Source organism: Patagioenas fasciata, chromosome 8, assembly GCF_037038585.1.
Source record: "Patagioenas fasciata isolate bPatFas1 chromosome 8, bPatFas1.hap1, whole genome shotgun sequence".
Taxonomy (NCBI): Eukaryota; Metazoa; Chordata; class Aves; order Columbiformes; family Columbidae; genus Patagioenas; species Patagioenas fasciata.
The window spans coordinates 25,450,325-25,466,635 of NC_092527.1; the positions used below are offsets into that span (position 1 = coordinate 25,450,325).

Consider the following 16,311-nt stretch of genomic DNA (forward strand, 5'->3'; position numbering starts at 1 on the left):
GAGGAGTCAGGGATGCAGACTTAGGCGAGATTTTGACTTAGTGCAAAACTTGCCTTTTCTGTATGAGTGTGTTTCCCTCTTAAACTAGGGCTGGTTTAGTTGGGGTGTTACTGTGTATAGCTGTTTGACAGTATGCTTCTTTCTAAAGGTCAATCTGTAGCATCAGTCACAGTGAGGTAATTATTACTACTATTGATTTGTCCAGAAATATGTTTTACCTCCTATTTTTTGAACCTTTCCAGGTACTCCTTTGGACTTCTTGCAGAGAAGTGAAGCTCTTAGCGTGGTCCTTGCCCGCTCCACAACCAGTTTTTGGTGATGCTGAGAATCTCTATGGGGTTTATATTATAGCAAGTGTGCAGTTAAAGTTGCTTTTGAGAACATGTACTTTCACTTTTCAAGCATTGTTTGTTTTTTTTTTTGGTGACATGTAACAGCGGCATTGTAGACCCCTCATGTTATGTCCTGTCTTACTAGCTATTAGGTATTGCGGATATGTAGGAAAATTCCACCTTTCATCTCTCAAAATTTTCAGTCTAAAAAAGTGAGCATGCATGGCAAGAAAAAGTTTTGCTTGTTCCAATTAACCTCTAAGAAACTGGAGTATAAATTGAATTATGTAAAAACAATGGTGAAAACATAAACACATATCTCCCTGACTCAAAAATCGGTGATGCATCCTTGACTACTTCCTTTGTTAGAACTCGTGTTGGGCTATTGCCTTCTGGGACCTAAATTCTCTTTCAGCAGGAAAGAGTGCCTGGAAATGCAGGGAAAGGGCTTGTCTCCACATTTGCCCATTTTGCTCTTGTTTAAGCTTCCTGTTAAATACTCATACATGATTACTGTAATTATCAAAGCTTTGTGTTTATTTCTGAGTGGTGTCAGTGGATTTTAACTGCACCTGTTAAAGGCAGCCTGGCCCTAACTAGCACTGATGATTCTGATTAGCATAATTTGTCATCTCTTTGTGAAAGTTACTCAACTGTACTGGTGTCTGGCCAGGCTTTTCTTTTTTTGAGAGATAAATTTCCCCTCATGGCTTTCAGGAAGGGTGCCTGGTAGTAACATGATCGCTACCAAGCCATACCTTCTGTATTTATTATTATAATAATGCTTCATGTTCCACATAGAGTCCTTTGCTGTGAGCCATATCAAAAGACTAAAATTTGGAAGAGCAGGAGTCCTGTCAGCTGCAATAGAAATGAGTCAGCCTCAACGGGGAAACCCTGCCACTGTGTTAATGTTAAAAGAGCGTTTGGAGAAGGGCAAAAATAGGCAGTTATCAATAGACAATTCAGACAGAGCTGTAGAGCACAGCTAAACTTTTCTAAGTTACTGCTACATTGAGTTGCTGAGAAATACAAGACACAAAAAAAAAATAAAAGAAAAAAGGAAAATCTTTTCTGTCTAGATCTTTAATAATCACAAATCTGTAAAGAACAGAGAGAATTTGAGATTATGCTGTTCTTCCCACCTCTTCTCCTCTTTGATGTCTTTTTCTGGCTTGCTTGCCTTCCCTTTCATGTCTCTTCTTGATGTGTTTTTGACATTAGGATTTAATTTTTGCTAAACATCACTTCTGGGTATGTTGTTTTCACTTACAGATTCTTTCCACTTGTTGCTAAAACTACGCCTTTCTTTCTTATGGTTGCATTTGCTAAAAATACTCTTTTGTAATGTCTCTTGGAATCCATACGTTTCTTTGTTAAAAACATCCCTTTCTCATCTGTCTGCTATAAGTGGACAAAAGACAAAGACCTTGAGTAAGGACTTTCCTAGTGCTATTTTATTATCTTGACTTCAGGCTCACCAAATAACTAGTGTTGCTAAATGTATTTGCTTGGTGGCTGTTACAGGTGTGTTGGAACCTTAACATGGCTTAGATTGAGATGATGAACAGCCAAGCAATCAATGTCTTTGCCAGTCATCTCAGAAACTAGGTTTTAATGAGTCAGATAAGTCTTATGAGAGCCACTTTTTCCCGCTGATGTTGAAAAGTTACTCTGCCTCTATTAGGACCAAAACCTTTGAGGTTCACATCACCTTTTCCTCTCAGCTGAAGTGATTTAGCTTCTCACAAGAGCAGTTCCACAGTGGTCTTGAAGGAGGTAGCAGTTGTCTCTCCCAGTACAGCCTCACAGGCCCTGCAAAGTCTGATTGGGAGCTGCCTTTGTTGAAATGAGTTAAAATACTCTTGCCCATAACTTTGTCTCCTGCTTGGTAGTAAAGAATTTTCCTTTTTTTTTTTTTTCATTAATTACATTAATGTTTTTTCTTTATGAGGCTAGCCATGAGGAAATCAGAAGGGTCCAATTTGAGCCTTTCATCATATGGCTGCACAGAGAATATCCATAGGTGCTGTTTCTTCCAAGTTCTCTTGTTTTGTTGTTATCTGTAGACACCAGAAGGATAGTGTAAAGCTGTCCAGAAGTGCCTAAAGACATAACAAGTGCTCCAAAAGCTTATTGTCTCGGCATTGCGAGAGGGTGATTTTTCCATTTCTTTAGTTAAGCAGTTCAGGGTTGAAAGACTACACAGATTACTCCCCCCCGAGCCCTGTATCTCATCCCTTTTTTCTACATTTTGCCTTGTGGCAAAGAACAGAATGACTTCAACCTACTGGCTAGGTGATAACCTCAGACAGCCTTGCCTCTGTAATGTCAGCCTCATTTGGTGAAAAAGAACCCTGAATTTCAGTCCTAGTACAGAAAAAAAAATAATCACCATCCCCACCCCCTCAGGAAAAAAACAAACCAAAATAAACCAACACACTCAACCAATACCAAACAAACAAACAAAACCCAAACAAACAGACAGAAAAAACCAAACAAAACCAAACAAACACCTACAAAACCAAAACAAACACACCCTGTTGCTTCTTTCTGAGGTGTAACACTTTCAAAAGCAAAATCTAAACAGTAGTACTGAAATAATGGAGATTATAATGTGAAAAGAAATGGTGATTTTACAATCTCTGGACTGAGCATGGAAGCGCCATACCCATGCATTTGTCCTGCATATAACTGCAATAAAGGTTATGAAGATAAATGTTCTTTTTTTTTTTTTAACTAGTGTTTGAAACACACTTTACAAATTTTCTTCCTTTCTTGTGCACGTACTAGGCAATGTTGCTGAATTATTTTTATCATGTTTATTTTGGTGTACTCAGCCTATGTGATTGAGAATGTGTGCACTCGTTTTATGAATTTTAAGCTAATTTTGTGATTTTGAAACTTGAGTCATTTTATGTATGTGTATCAGAGGCTGAGGAAACTGATATGTAGTTGTTTAAAAAGTGGGGAACAGTTTGATTTCTGAGTACTAGAGCCAGTAGTGCTTCAGTGGCAACTTGGTGACTCGAATTGGTGTTTTCCTAGAAAAAGCTTAATCTAGGTCCTAGTGTGGACTGTAAAGACCTGTGCATCTTTCACTTTTTTTTCTTTTAACTTTTTTTTTTAACCTTTTTTTTTTTTTTTTTTTTTTTTGTTAGTAAAAGTTAATCTGAAGCTCTTCAGTGATAGAAATCGGCAGAGAAGATGGCACTGAGGTAGCAGGAGGCAGGAGAGTGTTGGGAAGAGGAATAAATGTCTTTAAAATGTTTTTCCAGGGCATAGTTTCTGCACCTTCTGTTGGGCAACTGGGCTACTGTCGACATGGGGGATTGGCTTTCTTTTGTTTGGGGATCCTTCCCTTCCTCTCCTCCCTTTTTCCTTCCTCTCCTCCCTTTTTCCTTTCTTTGTTTTTCCCAGCCTAGCCTAGCGTAACAGGAGGCAGTCTCTAAACCAACCAATTTAAGCTCCCTTATGTTGACCTTGATGGTTGGTTGGTCTCCGTATTGAGATGTTTTGTGGTTACTACACACTGTTATTTCTTTCTCTTGGTATTAAGTTAATAGTGTTCTTTCAATAGTTTCTACCGTTCCATCTGGTTTCTGTTAATGGCTAATTTTGTTGTTGTTTCTTGTCATCAGTTTCTCTCTTGCTGTCTGATGGAAAAATAGTGTTTTAGGACTCATTGGGGTGCTTGTTTTATCTCGATTGACAGTCAGTGGTTTAACATTAGGACTTTGAAATGTAACAACACTCTTCCCCAAGGAAGTATTTGTCTGTCTCAAAGGGGTCAGATAAGTTTGAAGAACCAGATGTAATACCTGAGGCTATCTGAGGCACCAGCTCTGCTTTCAAATCCAGGCTGGGCTGTCGTGGTTAGGGTAATAATTCCTGTGTTTTCTCTCTCTGCTTTACTCAGAACTATGCTTCTGCTAAAATTATGTTTTTAATGCTTCCGTCTCCCATAATTGTGGCTCTGCACCTACTCTGGTCTTCATGAGAGCACTGCCTAAAAATATCCCTTGTTTCAAGTCAAATTAGTGTCCTGACTTCTGTTGGCTTCTCATTTCCCAGGTTACAATCAAGGGTTAGAGTAGGAGTTCACTTAGTGATCGTCTGTCCTGTAGTCTGTTGTAGTTATTACAATTGGAAAGAGACTCTTAAATTAAGAAATTATGAGCCTTGCTGCAGTCAACATCCCTGAAATGGCTTTATGTATGGGAAAGCTTGGGAGCTGCAGGTTTTGAAGGGGCAATGGTTTATAACTGTCCCTGTTGTTTTTCATCAACCTTTAAGCAATGAACTTTAGTGACAAGTTATTCTTACTGTATTTCATCATTGCAACACCAGCATTTTAGCTGAATGGCTTGCCCCCACTTGACCAGCTGTTTCAGGCTGCCTGTGTATTTCAACTGGAAGCACTTTCACAATGAAAAGACTTCCTGTCAGTTTTTTCTCATGACTGTAAGGATAGGAGAGCTGAAAACTTGAGCTGTACTTTGTAAGCTCATGATTTACCACAATACTTGTACTGAAATGGCAAACACACTGTAGGCAGGCAAAAGAAAAACTAAAACTGTCTTTCCTTAAAGCTTATTTTGCCTGGAAAATTACAACTGGTTGTGCAAGGCAGGGAATTTTGTGTGGGTATAAGTTACTTTTGCACCCTGTTTTTTCATGGCATACCAGTGACATTTAAACATTACAACCATATCCAAGCTCTTAATTATGCATCGGGCATCTTCTCTTCTGTCAAAACATGCTGTGTTAAATGGTAAGGGGAGTTGAAGAGCAGTGTCAGGATCAACCCACTTCCTATGTAAGGTGGCCTTAACCTGCACAGTGTGGTTTACAAATAAGAAGACATCAGTCCTCCTAATAAACTATAAGCACTGGTTTTGCATGTGTTACAGATAATGAGAATTCTAGCTGATTACAAGCTGAATTGTGTTCTATAAACCATTCTTTTCCTTCTCTGTTTCCCTGAGTAATAGTGGGGCAAAACCCTTTTAGAGGTAAGATTAAGGCTGTGTCCAGATTATCTAGCATACAGTGTCACTAGCTGTCCTGGGTGGAGAGAAACAGGCATGAAGCAATGTGTGTGCTAATTGAAGAAATCAAACAAAGGTAGCCTTAAAAAAAAAAAAAAAAAAAATAGAACAAGGACCAAATTCATATAATGCCATAAAAAATCAGACTAGGTAAATGCGATGATAATCTGACCAAAAGGCAGATTTTTGTCTCTTATTTTTTAAAAAGAGATGTTAATTTCTTTTAATCAAGAAACTTCATATTCTACAGAGTCACTATAATACTACGGCAGATGACCACTGGAAGAGACTTACCAATGGGAGCTCAGTTTCTTTTGTCAAAGGATTTCTGAGATGCAACAGCTGTAGGATAGATGTTAACAGTCTCATTTCTGCAGTCCATTATCTTGAAAGTGGGCAAGGTATTATACAACAAGGACAAGGACATTCCTTGGGTGTGTACAGTTGGAAAGGGAATTCCTCATTCTCTTTTGCCATCAAATATTTTCTGCTAGCCTGTGAAGAAGCATGTGAAGCAGGACTTTCAGTCTGCTTTTACTTGATACTTCAAGCCTTTAATGGTTTCTGCAAATTGTCTGTCAATAGAAGACCTGCATACCAAATTCAACAAAGAAATGTAAGAGTCATTTTGTCTTTGAAACAAAACCAAAAACTAGAGGGAGAGAAGAATTGTTTCTTTTCGGTTTTTTTCCTCCGCAGTTGTACTGCACATTATATTGCTTATTACTTTCTCTATGCTCCTTTCCCCTTTTTGCTCTTCTGCTTTTTATTTAAAATAGTTTTCACTTCTGCCATGACATACCATGCTATGTAGCAGCTGCTTTTGCTTTGTGGAAGCACACGCAGAAGCTTTCTCACGTGTCTGACTCCAGGGAAGATGTTAACATGCTTTTCACCGAAAGGAAAAGAAAGGTGAACACAGATATACTTGAAATGAAAACAGGACATCTACAGTATCAAGAAGTGTGAATTTAGCAAGGAGAAAATGTGAACTCCTGAACAGTACTGGAAGAGAATTTAAGTATGCTCAATGTAATGAGAGTATTTTTACAAGTTGTCCTCTTCTTTACTGTTTATAGATATGAACCAGTTTTACCTGTCAGCGCTTTTCAGAGGTGATCTCTGACTTTCTGTCCCGTTCTTTTCAATCAAGCTTTTAAAGGTTTAATATCCAAGGCCATAAAGATCTGACTACAGATAGTGAACCTCTGGTTCCCAAGTCCTGGCTCAGTGATCATCTGATTTTTTTTCTCTTCTGTGATGCTATCTGTGATATAAATGAGATCACAACTACCTTGTCATTAAAATTCAGATGACACTTGCAGGACTTCTCTTTTGTGAGAGTTTCTTTGGCTTACTTTACTATAGCCCTTGGGATTCGGCCCTGTCTACTGCCAGTTCTTTCTATTAAATGAAATAAAAATGTATTTTTTAGGGGAGGGGTTTAATATATATGTATATACGTGTGTGTATATATGTATATATATATTTTAATGTATTTGACACAAATATGCCTGGCAGCTTTTATTCAATATGCCTGTATCCATCCATCTCAGTGTCTGCTGTCAGCTTGCTGTAGTTATCTTTGCATTTTCTTCTATTGGGTTACAAGCTTTCTGAAGCAATTCCAGCATTTTGCCATGTGTTATGCTTAGCACCACAAAGGTCTGCTCCTGAATTCTCTTGTTTCTTGAAAGCATCAGTTGAATTTAGCATAGTTTTCTGACTTCTAAGTTACATCCAGATAGGATGTTCCAGTCATGCTCGGCCCTCCGGCATTTGTAACACTTGGTAGTGAGTTCAACTCCATATCGTTCAGGGAATAAAACTACCATTTCTGTAAGTATTTGTTAGAAGGACATATTGATCTGGAAGCCAAATCTAATGCTCCACTTTTGAAGAGTGTTAGCTAGCAGAAAAATAAAATCCTCCTGGATTTAAAAATTATTGCAGTCCTGTTTTCTAAAGCTTACAGAAGTTCCCCTTTGTACTGAGGATTAGCTCTCATGAAGGCAGCTATATTTCTATCCATTCTAGTTTCCTGATGTGTAAGTTACCCTCCTTTATATAGTATCCCAGCATCCTTTTCTTGCATTGAATTAAAAACTATTTCCATTTGTTTTCCAGTGGTGATGTGGAGTGATACAGAGAAAGACTATAGATAATAATAGAAAGACATGAGAAAAGGGCTGGTTCATGTGGAAAGAGCAGCAGCTAAGAAGAAACAAGGGTGATAAAAGGCACAAGGAGACAGAAGATGCAGGTATGACATGAATTAAGATGGTGCTGAGGACAATGGAGGTGGCTGAAGATGCAGTTGATGCGGTCACTGGTTCATTTGCTGTTCTGCTCGCTGTATCTCTCTGCTGCTGAAGGATATGAAGCAATGCTTACTTATAGGCAATGTTTATGTGTGGCCTATGCTGGTTTTCACCCTGTCACTCTGATGCAGCTCCTATCTTTTAATCTCCTTAAGCCTCTAGTCTCTCACTAAAACGTGTCCCTCCTGAAATGTAATCCTCTTACTTCAGTTCCACTTCTATGCTCCAGTTATGTCTGTGTGTGTGACAGCATGGCCAGCAGGGTTTCTGCTTGTGCCAAAGGTTGGAAAAATTTAAATATCAAATTACCTAGATGAGGAGTGCCCATACAATTATTGACCAAAGCAGTGTTTCTTAATCTTGAATCTCAAGATCCTAACATCCCAAATATTGGTAAATGCTCTAGGTTCCTTATGCTGTGGTGCCTCACCTGTAATGAAAACAAACAAAAAAATTAGACGTCTTTGGATGTTAGCTTAATCTTTGTGTTACCATTAGCTTGCTTGCCTCTATGCACAGGAATGAGGTTGTTGTGGAGCACCTTCTGCATTCTCATGGACCACTGTGCTTAGAGATCTAAAGGCCATTGAACAGCCAGGGAAATGGGATCACATTAATGAGTGGTGAGAACAAATAGAACAGTTTCAGGGAGGGAAAACTGGTGGGGTGAATGAGACCATTCTTCTGACTTAGAGGAAGCACTTATAAAGTGTAGCTAGTGCTTTACCAGATGATGAGCTCCAGGAGGCATCTCTTTAGGCAGATCCCAGTGTCTGGTACTCCATGTGAAAGTCACTGCCCTGACAAGACCCATCTTGGAGATGTACATTCTACAACTCAGAAGAATGGAAGGGGGAGATCTCAATCGTGTTCTTGCATGACTTCACTGTACATGAAACTCGTCCCGTGCAAACCACGTGCACTATTCAGCCACGTGTCTGTAACAGGACACAGCTGCTGAGCAGCACCACGTGTAAGAGTAGGACAAGTAGGGGTGAATTTCACTCAGGGCAGCATAATTGCCATGTGCCTCAGGTTTCTCCTCTACCAAGTGACTGCCACAGTTGCCTGCTTCAGGATGTTGATGTCAAACTCGTGGAGCGTATTTTGGAAAAGGTTGTAAATTGTTGACTGGCCTCATCATGTCCCTCTTACAGTTTGTTTGATATCTTCTTGTTTTGGAAATAAGATCATTTTGTAACAGATTTGTAATGTCCAGATAGGCAATATTGCTTATCTGGGGTTTGGCCTTTATGAAAAGTGGATTTCCAAAACAGCAGTTACTTATTTTTTAACCTCCTAGAAAATACTTCAGTAGTAATTTCAAACTGGAAGGCTAGTTACTTATATTTAGGCATAATTTTATCTTTTGTAGTGGAGGCAGAAATAGGTGTTGAGAGCAGGGAGGGGGGAGGTATGGTCTGGGAAGTTCCAGTTCTGGATCAGAACCTTTTTGTAATGGGATCAGCATTTTGTCAGTGTGATGCCTCAGGCATAAAAGCTGACAATCTGAGCATCTTACCTCAAAAGTGAATCCTCTCTGCAGGATTCTAGAGCCTGTGGTGAAGCCTCTATTTATTGCTTCAGCTTCTTGCCCAGTTCCAAGTGGAGACTGCAAGAGAAAACAGCCTCCCTAGAGATCTGACTGTATGTGTTTTCAGAAGGTATACAGAAATGCCTTTAGTAATTTAGCAGATTTTTGTGTTTGTTTGGGGTTTTTTAAGTTGCTTTCAAAAAATACAAAATGTATTTTAATAAAACCTATTATGTTGTAAAACAGCTGCAGATTTCATATGTGTCCAGATTTCTGCAGATAACAAATGTGTAGACATAGAGAATGCGTGAACATAGAGAAGACTGAAACTGAATTTTTAAAATCTGGCTTTGGTGGGAGTAGAGTTAAAAGCAGTTCAGCAAAAGCAAATTGTATAAGTGAATACACTTTTTCTGAGAACTTTGATGCAATTTCCTGTGACAAAAAAATGCCCCCGTTCAAAGCTCTAGGGAATGAAGGGCAGGAGATTTACTGAGAATGTGAGACTTATTTATAACCCTTTCCCCTTGGGAAATAAACTTTAGAAAATGCAATGTCAGCATGTGTGCAGGAATGCAGTACAGTCCACAGTAGGTCAGCCAGCACTCTGACAGCTGCAGTTCATTTTCTAATTCCTAGGAATAAATGTGAGCAGCAGAGGAACCCAGTGAAGTGAATTGTTTAATACTAGTCACTAATATCAGTACTTTTGACCTGATGCATGTGTGTTTCATAAAAAAGTCTGAAACCAAGCAGGATCTTACTGGAACTGGAGCATGAGAGATGCGGAAAGAGAATGAGTAAATGTTTTTAGTTAACTGGAAAAGCTTCTGTTCCAATAGTCTAATGGCCAAGAGATTTTATTTTAGCAGAAAATGGAGGCGTTCCTGGGGCTGCAGTGGTAAATTTAGTTCTTGTGCAGCTGCTGCCATTCAGCTCATTCAGACACACAGAAACTTCAGCCCTACTTATGAGACAGTAGCTGCGCTGAAGTTTCCCAATGAGAAATGGGGAAACTTCCTCTTTTGGGAGCCCTCTCTTCAGCCAATAGGTCTTGGTAGTCACCCATCTCATTGCCTCAGACACTCTTCCACTGTGATCTGGTAATGTTAGGGTTACAGTGATGGGAAATGAGGCTGCTTGAACAGAGCATCCCTTTTTCAGCTACAGCCACCCTGCCCAGGAATGGTAGTTAGGGGTGCTCAGAGCACCATACTCTGGATTCACACCGCTTGCTCCAAAATTTGTTTTTTTTTTTTTCTTTCTGTTTGTTAGCTTTCAGATTTACTGCCTCACTGTGCTGGGTCACGGGGTTCATCCCTGTCTTTATTTAGGCAACACAGCTCCATGGGCTTTGGCATTGCTCGGAGTCAGCACTGCACAGCGGTCCCTTCCTGCAGTTCACTTAGAGACTCCTGCTTCTCCATGCTGAATGTGCAACATTTAGATTTCCATGTGCAAAAGCAAACACATGTTTTTCTAGCTGACTCTTGTTGCAATTTTTCTTCTCTGCTTCTCATGTTTTAAGGCAAGTCAATATTTTAAAATTTCTTTATATCCAGATCTGCTGAAGTGTGCCTACTGCCAGTTGCAGTTACTGAAACACCTTTTTTTTTTTTTAGATCAGGATCTTGATAGTGACTCAGTCTGAATGTTCCTGAGACCACAGGCATTTCTTGTTGATTTTGGTGGAACTGCTGTGTCCTTATGGAGTGCTGGTTTATTGCTTCCTCCAGGAAATAATGCAGCCACGTGTGTCTTAGCCTGCAGGAGCTGCCTTGAGTCACCTGCTTCCTGGTGTCCTTCTGAAGGCGTGGGACACAACTGTGAAGTCTTGTTACTTAGCTACATGTCTTTTCTTCACCTTATTTATTTACTTTCTCTTTTAATAATCTGTTGCTTCAGCTGTCTTCATATAAAGACTTGTTTTATTGTTGATCACCCCAGTTGTCTCTTGCTGAACTATTGGCATTTCTGCAGTATCTCTTACTAACAGAGGCTGAACTCCTGATCCAATTAATATTAGTGGTGGAATTCCCCCTGACTTCCATGGAGCCAGGATTTAATTTCTAGTGACCATATGGAAAAGCTAGTGACCTGCCATTGGTTTTTATACTGTTTCAGTATTCATTTCTACCCGAGTTGTGCTTATCTTCCCTAAAAGTAGGAAAGGTATCAAAAATTTAGAGAATCTAAATCTTCTGAGCACTTGTCTTCCACTAAAAAGATTTTTTTAATCGCTTTTCTTTTGTGGGCATAAGCTATTGTGACAAACATAATGGAGAAGACCAGTATCAGTAAACTTTGATAACATCAGCGGTTAGACGTGGATTTAGGTGGTGTTAACTGACTTGCAGATAGATGTGGAATTCTTCCTCTGCTGTTTTGTCAGACACCCACTTAATGAGTGATATACAGGAAAGACTAATGGAGCACATAAAAATTCTGCTTCTGTCCTTTATTTTCCCTGCACTTTAATTGTTCTTCCCTTGATATCTGTGATGTACTTCCCAGTTTCCACTGTATGGTTGGAAGGTAACCAGAATTGGCAGGATTTTCTCCTATGAGTAACAGGTCCTAAACATGCTCTGAGTAGGGGACTGCGAGAGCCTCTGCTTGTGAATGAAGAGTGCAGTATTTCTTAGCACACCCTTTGTTTGCCAGTTTCTGAAACTTGTTTATCTGTGACTCTTGAGAACCTGCACCCTCAGTTCCTTTTAACATTACTGAATATGTTGGTATTTCAAGTGCAGCACCCCAAATGTGGATATAAAATTAATGACTACAGATTTTTAAGCTAAAAAAGTAGCACATTTAGAGTGTTAAATCCTCTGTGTTTAAGAGAAGAGGCTTTTGCAATTTTTAGAGCTGTGCGAATCACAGAATTGCTTTGCCAGTGAGAAATGGCCTCTTGAGTCACTGTTGTTCACACAGGATTTATAGCAAAGGGAATGGTCCTGAAAGGTAGACCTGTGAAAGCAAGAGACATGCATTGGCTACTTGAAGTCTGAGTTTTGCAGAAAGCTCTGAAATACGTGGTTACAAAAAATACCCTCTGCTGTGGGCAGGGGTGGTTAGTGATGGCATGGGAGGCTGGAAGTGTAGCCAGGTGTTTCAGAGTGCTGCCTTGCCAGGTTCTTGCCATATGCTGATACTCAAACAGTGTGATGGCTTTAAATGTTCACAATGCTAAACAGCAGACAGTGCTGGTGGTAGCACCTGTGGGTGCTCCTGCGTGACGGTGTCCCCAGTACTGGTTTTCTGCCTTGTCCCATGCTTTGGCTGCATCCCAAAGCATCAGGTGAAGCTTCATGTGAGACAAGCTTTGCTTCCCTGACAAAATGATATAAAATGCTCTTGGGTTACTGGTTGAAGTAACCTGCTACCCCTAGAGAGTCTTTTTTGCTTTTGTTTCTGGTATCACGGATTGTGTTTTGGTGAAAGAGAGGGTAGTTGGCTGTGTGTGTGCTTTCCGTAGGCATTTTGAGTGTTAACCTAAGAAACGTATGTAAGTGTGTGCATTCACACATGTGTGATCTTAAAATGGCTTGGGCTAAATAGTCAGTTGGCACCTGAATTTCCTGCGTAATTGGCTAGGAACTCTGAACAGTGACTCGATTTTTTTTTTTTTTTTATTAGCAGTTTTATGCTTTAAAAGATTCTTCTTCTGCAGTTTAAATGCGCTACCCTTTAAGACTATACCTTTTGTCTTAGCTGTGCATCATCTTTTCTCCCAGAGCAGTGTTTTCGATAAGTAGTTTGGGCTTATTTCGATAAGGATGGTTGCATGTGCTGTTTTTCTTAGATATTATTCTTTGTGTTTTCTCTGACTTTAGAAACAATTTTGAAAAGGTAATGTGCTTAAAGCTCTCCACAACACCACAGTTTGGATTTTTACAAGTGATCTCACTCTAGCCAGTGTTTGGCTAGGATCTGTTTGGCCCAGTTTGTCATTTACTTAAACTTGACTGATTGTTTAAGATTAGGTGAGTTTGAAATGCTGCGGGTCAGGATACTTTGCAAACTACACTGATAAAAATTGGAAGGTGAAATTTGAGGGAAAACCAAGCTGGTCTGGACTAAGTTGGTATTACTAAACAGGTCTGATATTTACAAGAGCTCTTTCGAGAGCTCTTTTGTCATGTGCTTTCGGCCATATCATGTTCAGTGTTACCAAAAATATCCTGAATGCTTTCCCAGCATCATCTGGGAAGTGACTTCTCCTGTTGTTGCAAGGAGTGTCATTTGCCCTTATGCTCCATGCAGTCAGAAGTAGGGTAATAAGCTATCTTAATATCTTAAGACGGAAAAAGAGGAAGACAAAATCCTTGAGAAAAATAGAAGCAACTTGAAGTATCAAGTTTGCATTGGCATCGTGTCCAAGCCACACATGATGTGCAGACTGCGCAGCCGCCTGCTGCCCTGCCCGAGGAGCGCCCACAGCCTGGTCCCGCAGCAGGCGACTGGGCCTACAAAGTCGTGTAGACACCAAGAAGCGCCAGCTCTTCGGAAGGTTCTTCTGGGATGCAGGCTTCCTGTGTCTGTTGGCAGCTTGAGAAATTTCAAATTGGCAGTTGCCTGGAGGGTTTTTTAAACTGCGAATGTTTAAAACAGTCAATTGCTTTGGCATATTGACACGTGAAGGGTATAATGAGAATTCCAGTAGTTGCATTAAATGTGATTACTTCACAAAAGATAGAATGTTATTCCTTTTAATCTGTTTATAATTGCCAGCTTCCTCAGCGTTCGTATCTCTCTTTCTGCTGTTAAATACACAGAATTGTTTGAAATGGCATTTTCGTTTTCACACAGGTAATCTTAGTGCATATTGCTTCCATTATCAGGAAAGGTGTAAATTTTTGGATCATGTCTTTTGTAGTTCATATAATTCGTTCCTTGAGGAAGGATTCTTTTGTTGTTGTTGTTGCATCACATAAAGGCGTGCATCCCTTTTAACCACATTGTCTGGCAACAGCAAGATAAGAATAGCCATAAAACGTGTTTGATGCCAAACTTTGCAGTTTACTTTCTTTGTTAGGAATTTGGACACGTGGCATGTGTATATCGTAAGTGTGCAAATGAATGTAATTTTAATGAAATCTACCAGATTGATGGTCCTGTGCAGAAATTAAAATTTGCTCTTCCAGTTGAAGCAACCTCAGCTCAGGAAGAGAAAGGCTTTTATGTAATCTTCTAGCTCAAACAATTAAAAAGGGGAGATGGAGATCAGATCTTAATTTTGAAGTGGCAACTGGGAGTGCAGGTTATCCATAATCAAGTGCACTTTGTGGAGCCTTTGGAAGTAAAGCAAAGAAATGCAAAATCTGGAAAAAATTGCATGTTAAAAAAATAACTGGAGAACAAAGCGTGGAGAAAAGGGCCTTTTTGAAGAGAAGGCTGGCCTCACTTTATCCAGCGTATGGTTGGACTCAAGAATGGAGTATCCCATGTACTCCTAAAATGAAACTGGCAAGACTGAGCACACAGCAATACAAAATGAGCAAAAACTTATACAGAAGTGCACCCTATCTGGAAAATGTAGGGACCTACGTGTCTGTCAGGTTTGCATAGTATCAGGCACACCCGTGAAAGCTCTTAAGAGCTATTCACAAGGCAGACTGGAGATGAAGCATGTTGTACGTCTGACCACACTATGGTGCAGATATAGGCAAGAGATTCTTATTTAGCTTCAACATTCTGCTATGTTTGCCCTGTTCTTTGAATTTCTTCTCATTTATATTTGTCGTTTGTGATCTGTTTGCCTCCTTGGCTTCCCTCCCCAAACCCTCAAGGGACCTGTTCTTTAAACTCCTTGAACTCTGCCTTTAAAAGCTATCCAGTCTGTCATCTTTTCCTTTCATTGCTCTTTCTTTTCTGTTAAAGCTGTATGATCTTGTGATTTTATTTCTGTTGTTGATGTTCTCAGTTACAGCTGTAAGTTCAGCACCTGGAATAAAGCTTGTTAATTTTCCTATGTTTTACTTCCAACCTTGTTTTTTGCCTTCAGGTTGTTTTTCCAAGTTTGTCTCCCACTATGTGAAGTGGCTTGATGTGAACATGAATGAGCAAGTTAGTGAGCTGAGTAATCCACAGTGAACTTGCTATAGATTTTCCACTGTGATGAAAGATCTGAAATCTTATGTTGGGTTTCTGCACTCATTGTGAATTGCCGGTCTAGGAGAATCAAGTGGGATAATCCAAGAACAGAATATGCTGGGCTAGATGGATGGGACAGATTATTTGAATTCTTTTTTCAGTATTTATATTGGGTTTTGAGGAAGGCAATAAAAGGAAATAGGTGGTGTGATTTCCATCACCACCTTCAGTTTCCAGTGTTGGGTTGTAAATACTGCACAAGAGCAGAGATGCAAGGCATAAATGCCATTACTGTTCTTTGATTAGATGCCATTATTCTTCTAGCTGCATGCAAAAATCATTGATGAACCTTGATGATATTTCATCGTATTTTGTGGACAAAAATTTGAAATGAGCAAAGTTTAAGAATTTGCCCAGCACTGGCTTTATAAACTGTTGATGTGTTTATTGCTCTTCCATGATTACCTGGTGACTGCCAAAGAAATAAAGGGCATATTCAGTTAATATGATGCAAAATACCATTTCCTACTGAAGTAATTAAATGTTGGGTTCCGTCAGTCATGAGATCTAGTGCTGACAAAGCTTTTGTAATTTAACAATCCGTTCATTTTGACAGATGAAGAAAATAATTCCTGAAGCTTTCTCCTATTTCTTTCTTCTCATTCTATCCACTTCAGACAATTAAGTGCATGTGGCAGTATTAACAACAACTTCCCCTCTCCCCAAACTAAAAGCATATGTTCTTTTTAATTTCTACTGTTCAGGTATAGGGTTGCAGTGCAAGATTTGCATAAGATCTGGGAAGAGATTGTTAGGAAATCTGATACAGTTGTGAAACCTGAAACAATACGTGGGTGTGTACAGCTGCATGTTTGTAGAACAACTGTGCATTCATGCTCTGGTCATGGGACGTGATAGAAGACCTGAGTTTCACTTGCCATGCAAGGGTCATTCAGCTACTCAGCTCTTAGACCGCA

At 39.6% G+C, this 16,311-nt stretch overlaps 1 protein-coding gene across 10 annotated transcripts in view; it reads left to right on the top strand.

Moving 5' to 3' along the window:
• MARCHF8 (membrane associated ring-CH-type finger 8) overlaps positions 1-16,311 on the top strand; it is a 94,254-nt gene that overhangs the window by 46,549 nt on the left and 31,394 nt on the right. Inside the window, exon 2 of one of the 10 annotated variants that reach the window (XM_071811984.1) lies at positions 7,511-7,646. The exons of the other annotated variants lie outside the window; for them this stretch is intronic. Coding sequence (XP_071668085.1) covers positions 7,641-7,646 — 6 coding nt within the window. The 5' untranslated portion in view covers positions 7,511-7,640. The remainder of the gene's footprint in view (positions 1-7,510; positions 7,647-16,311) is intronic. 10 annotated transcript variants of the gene reach the window in all.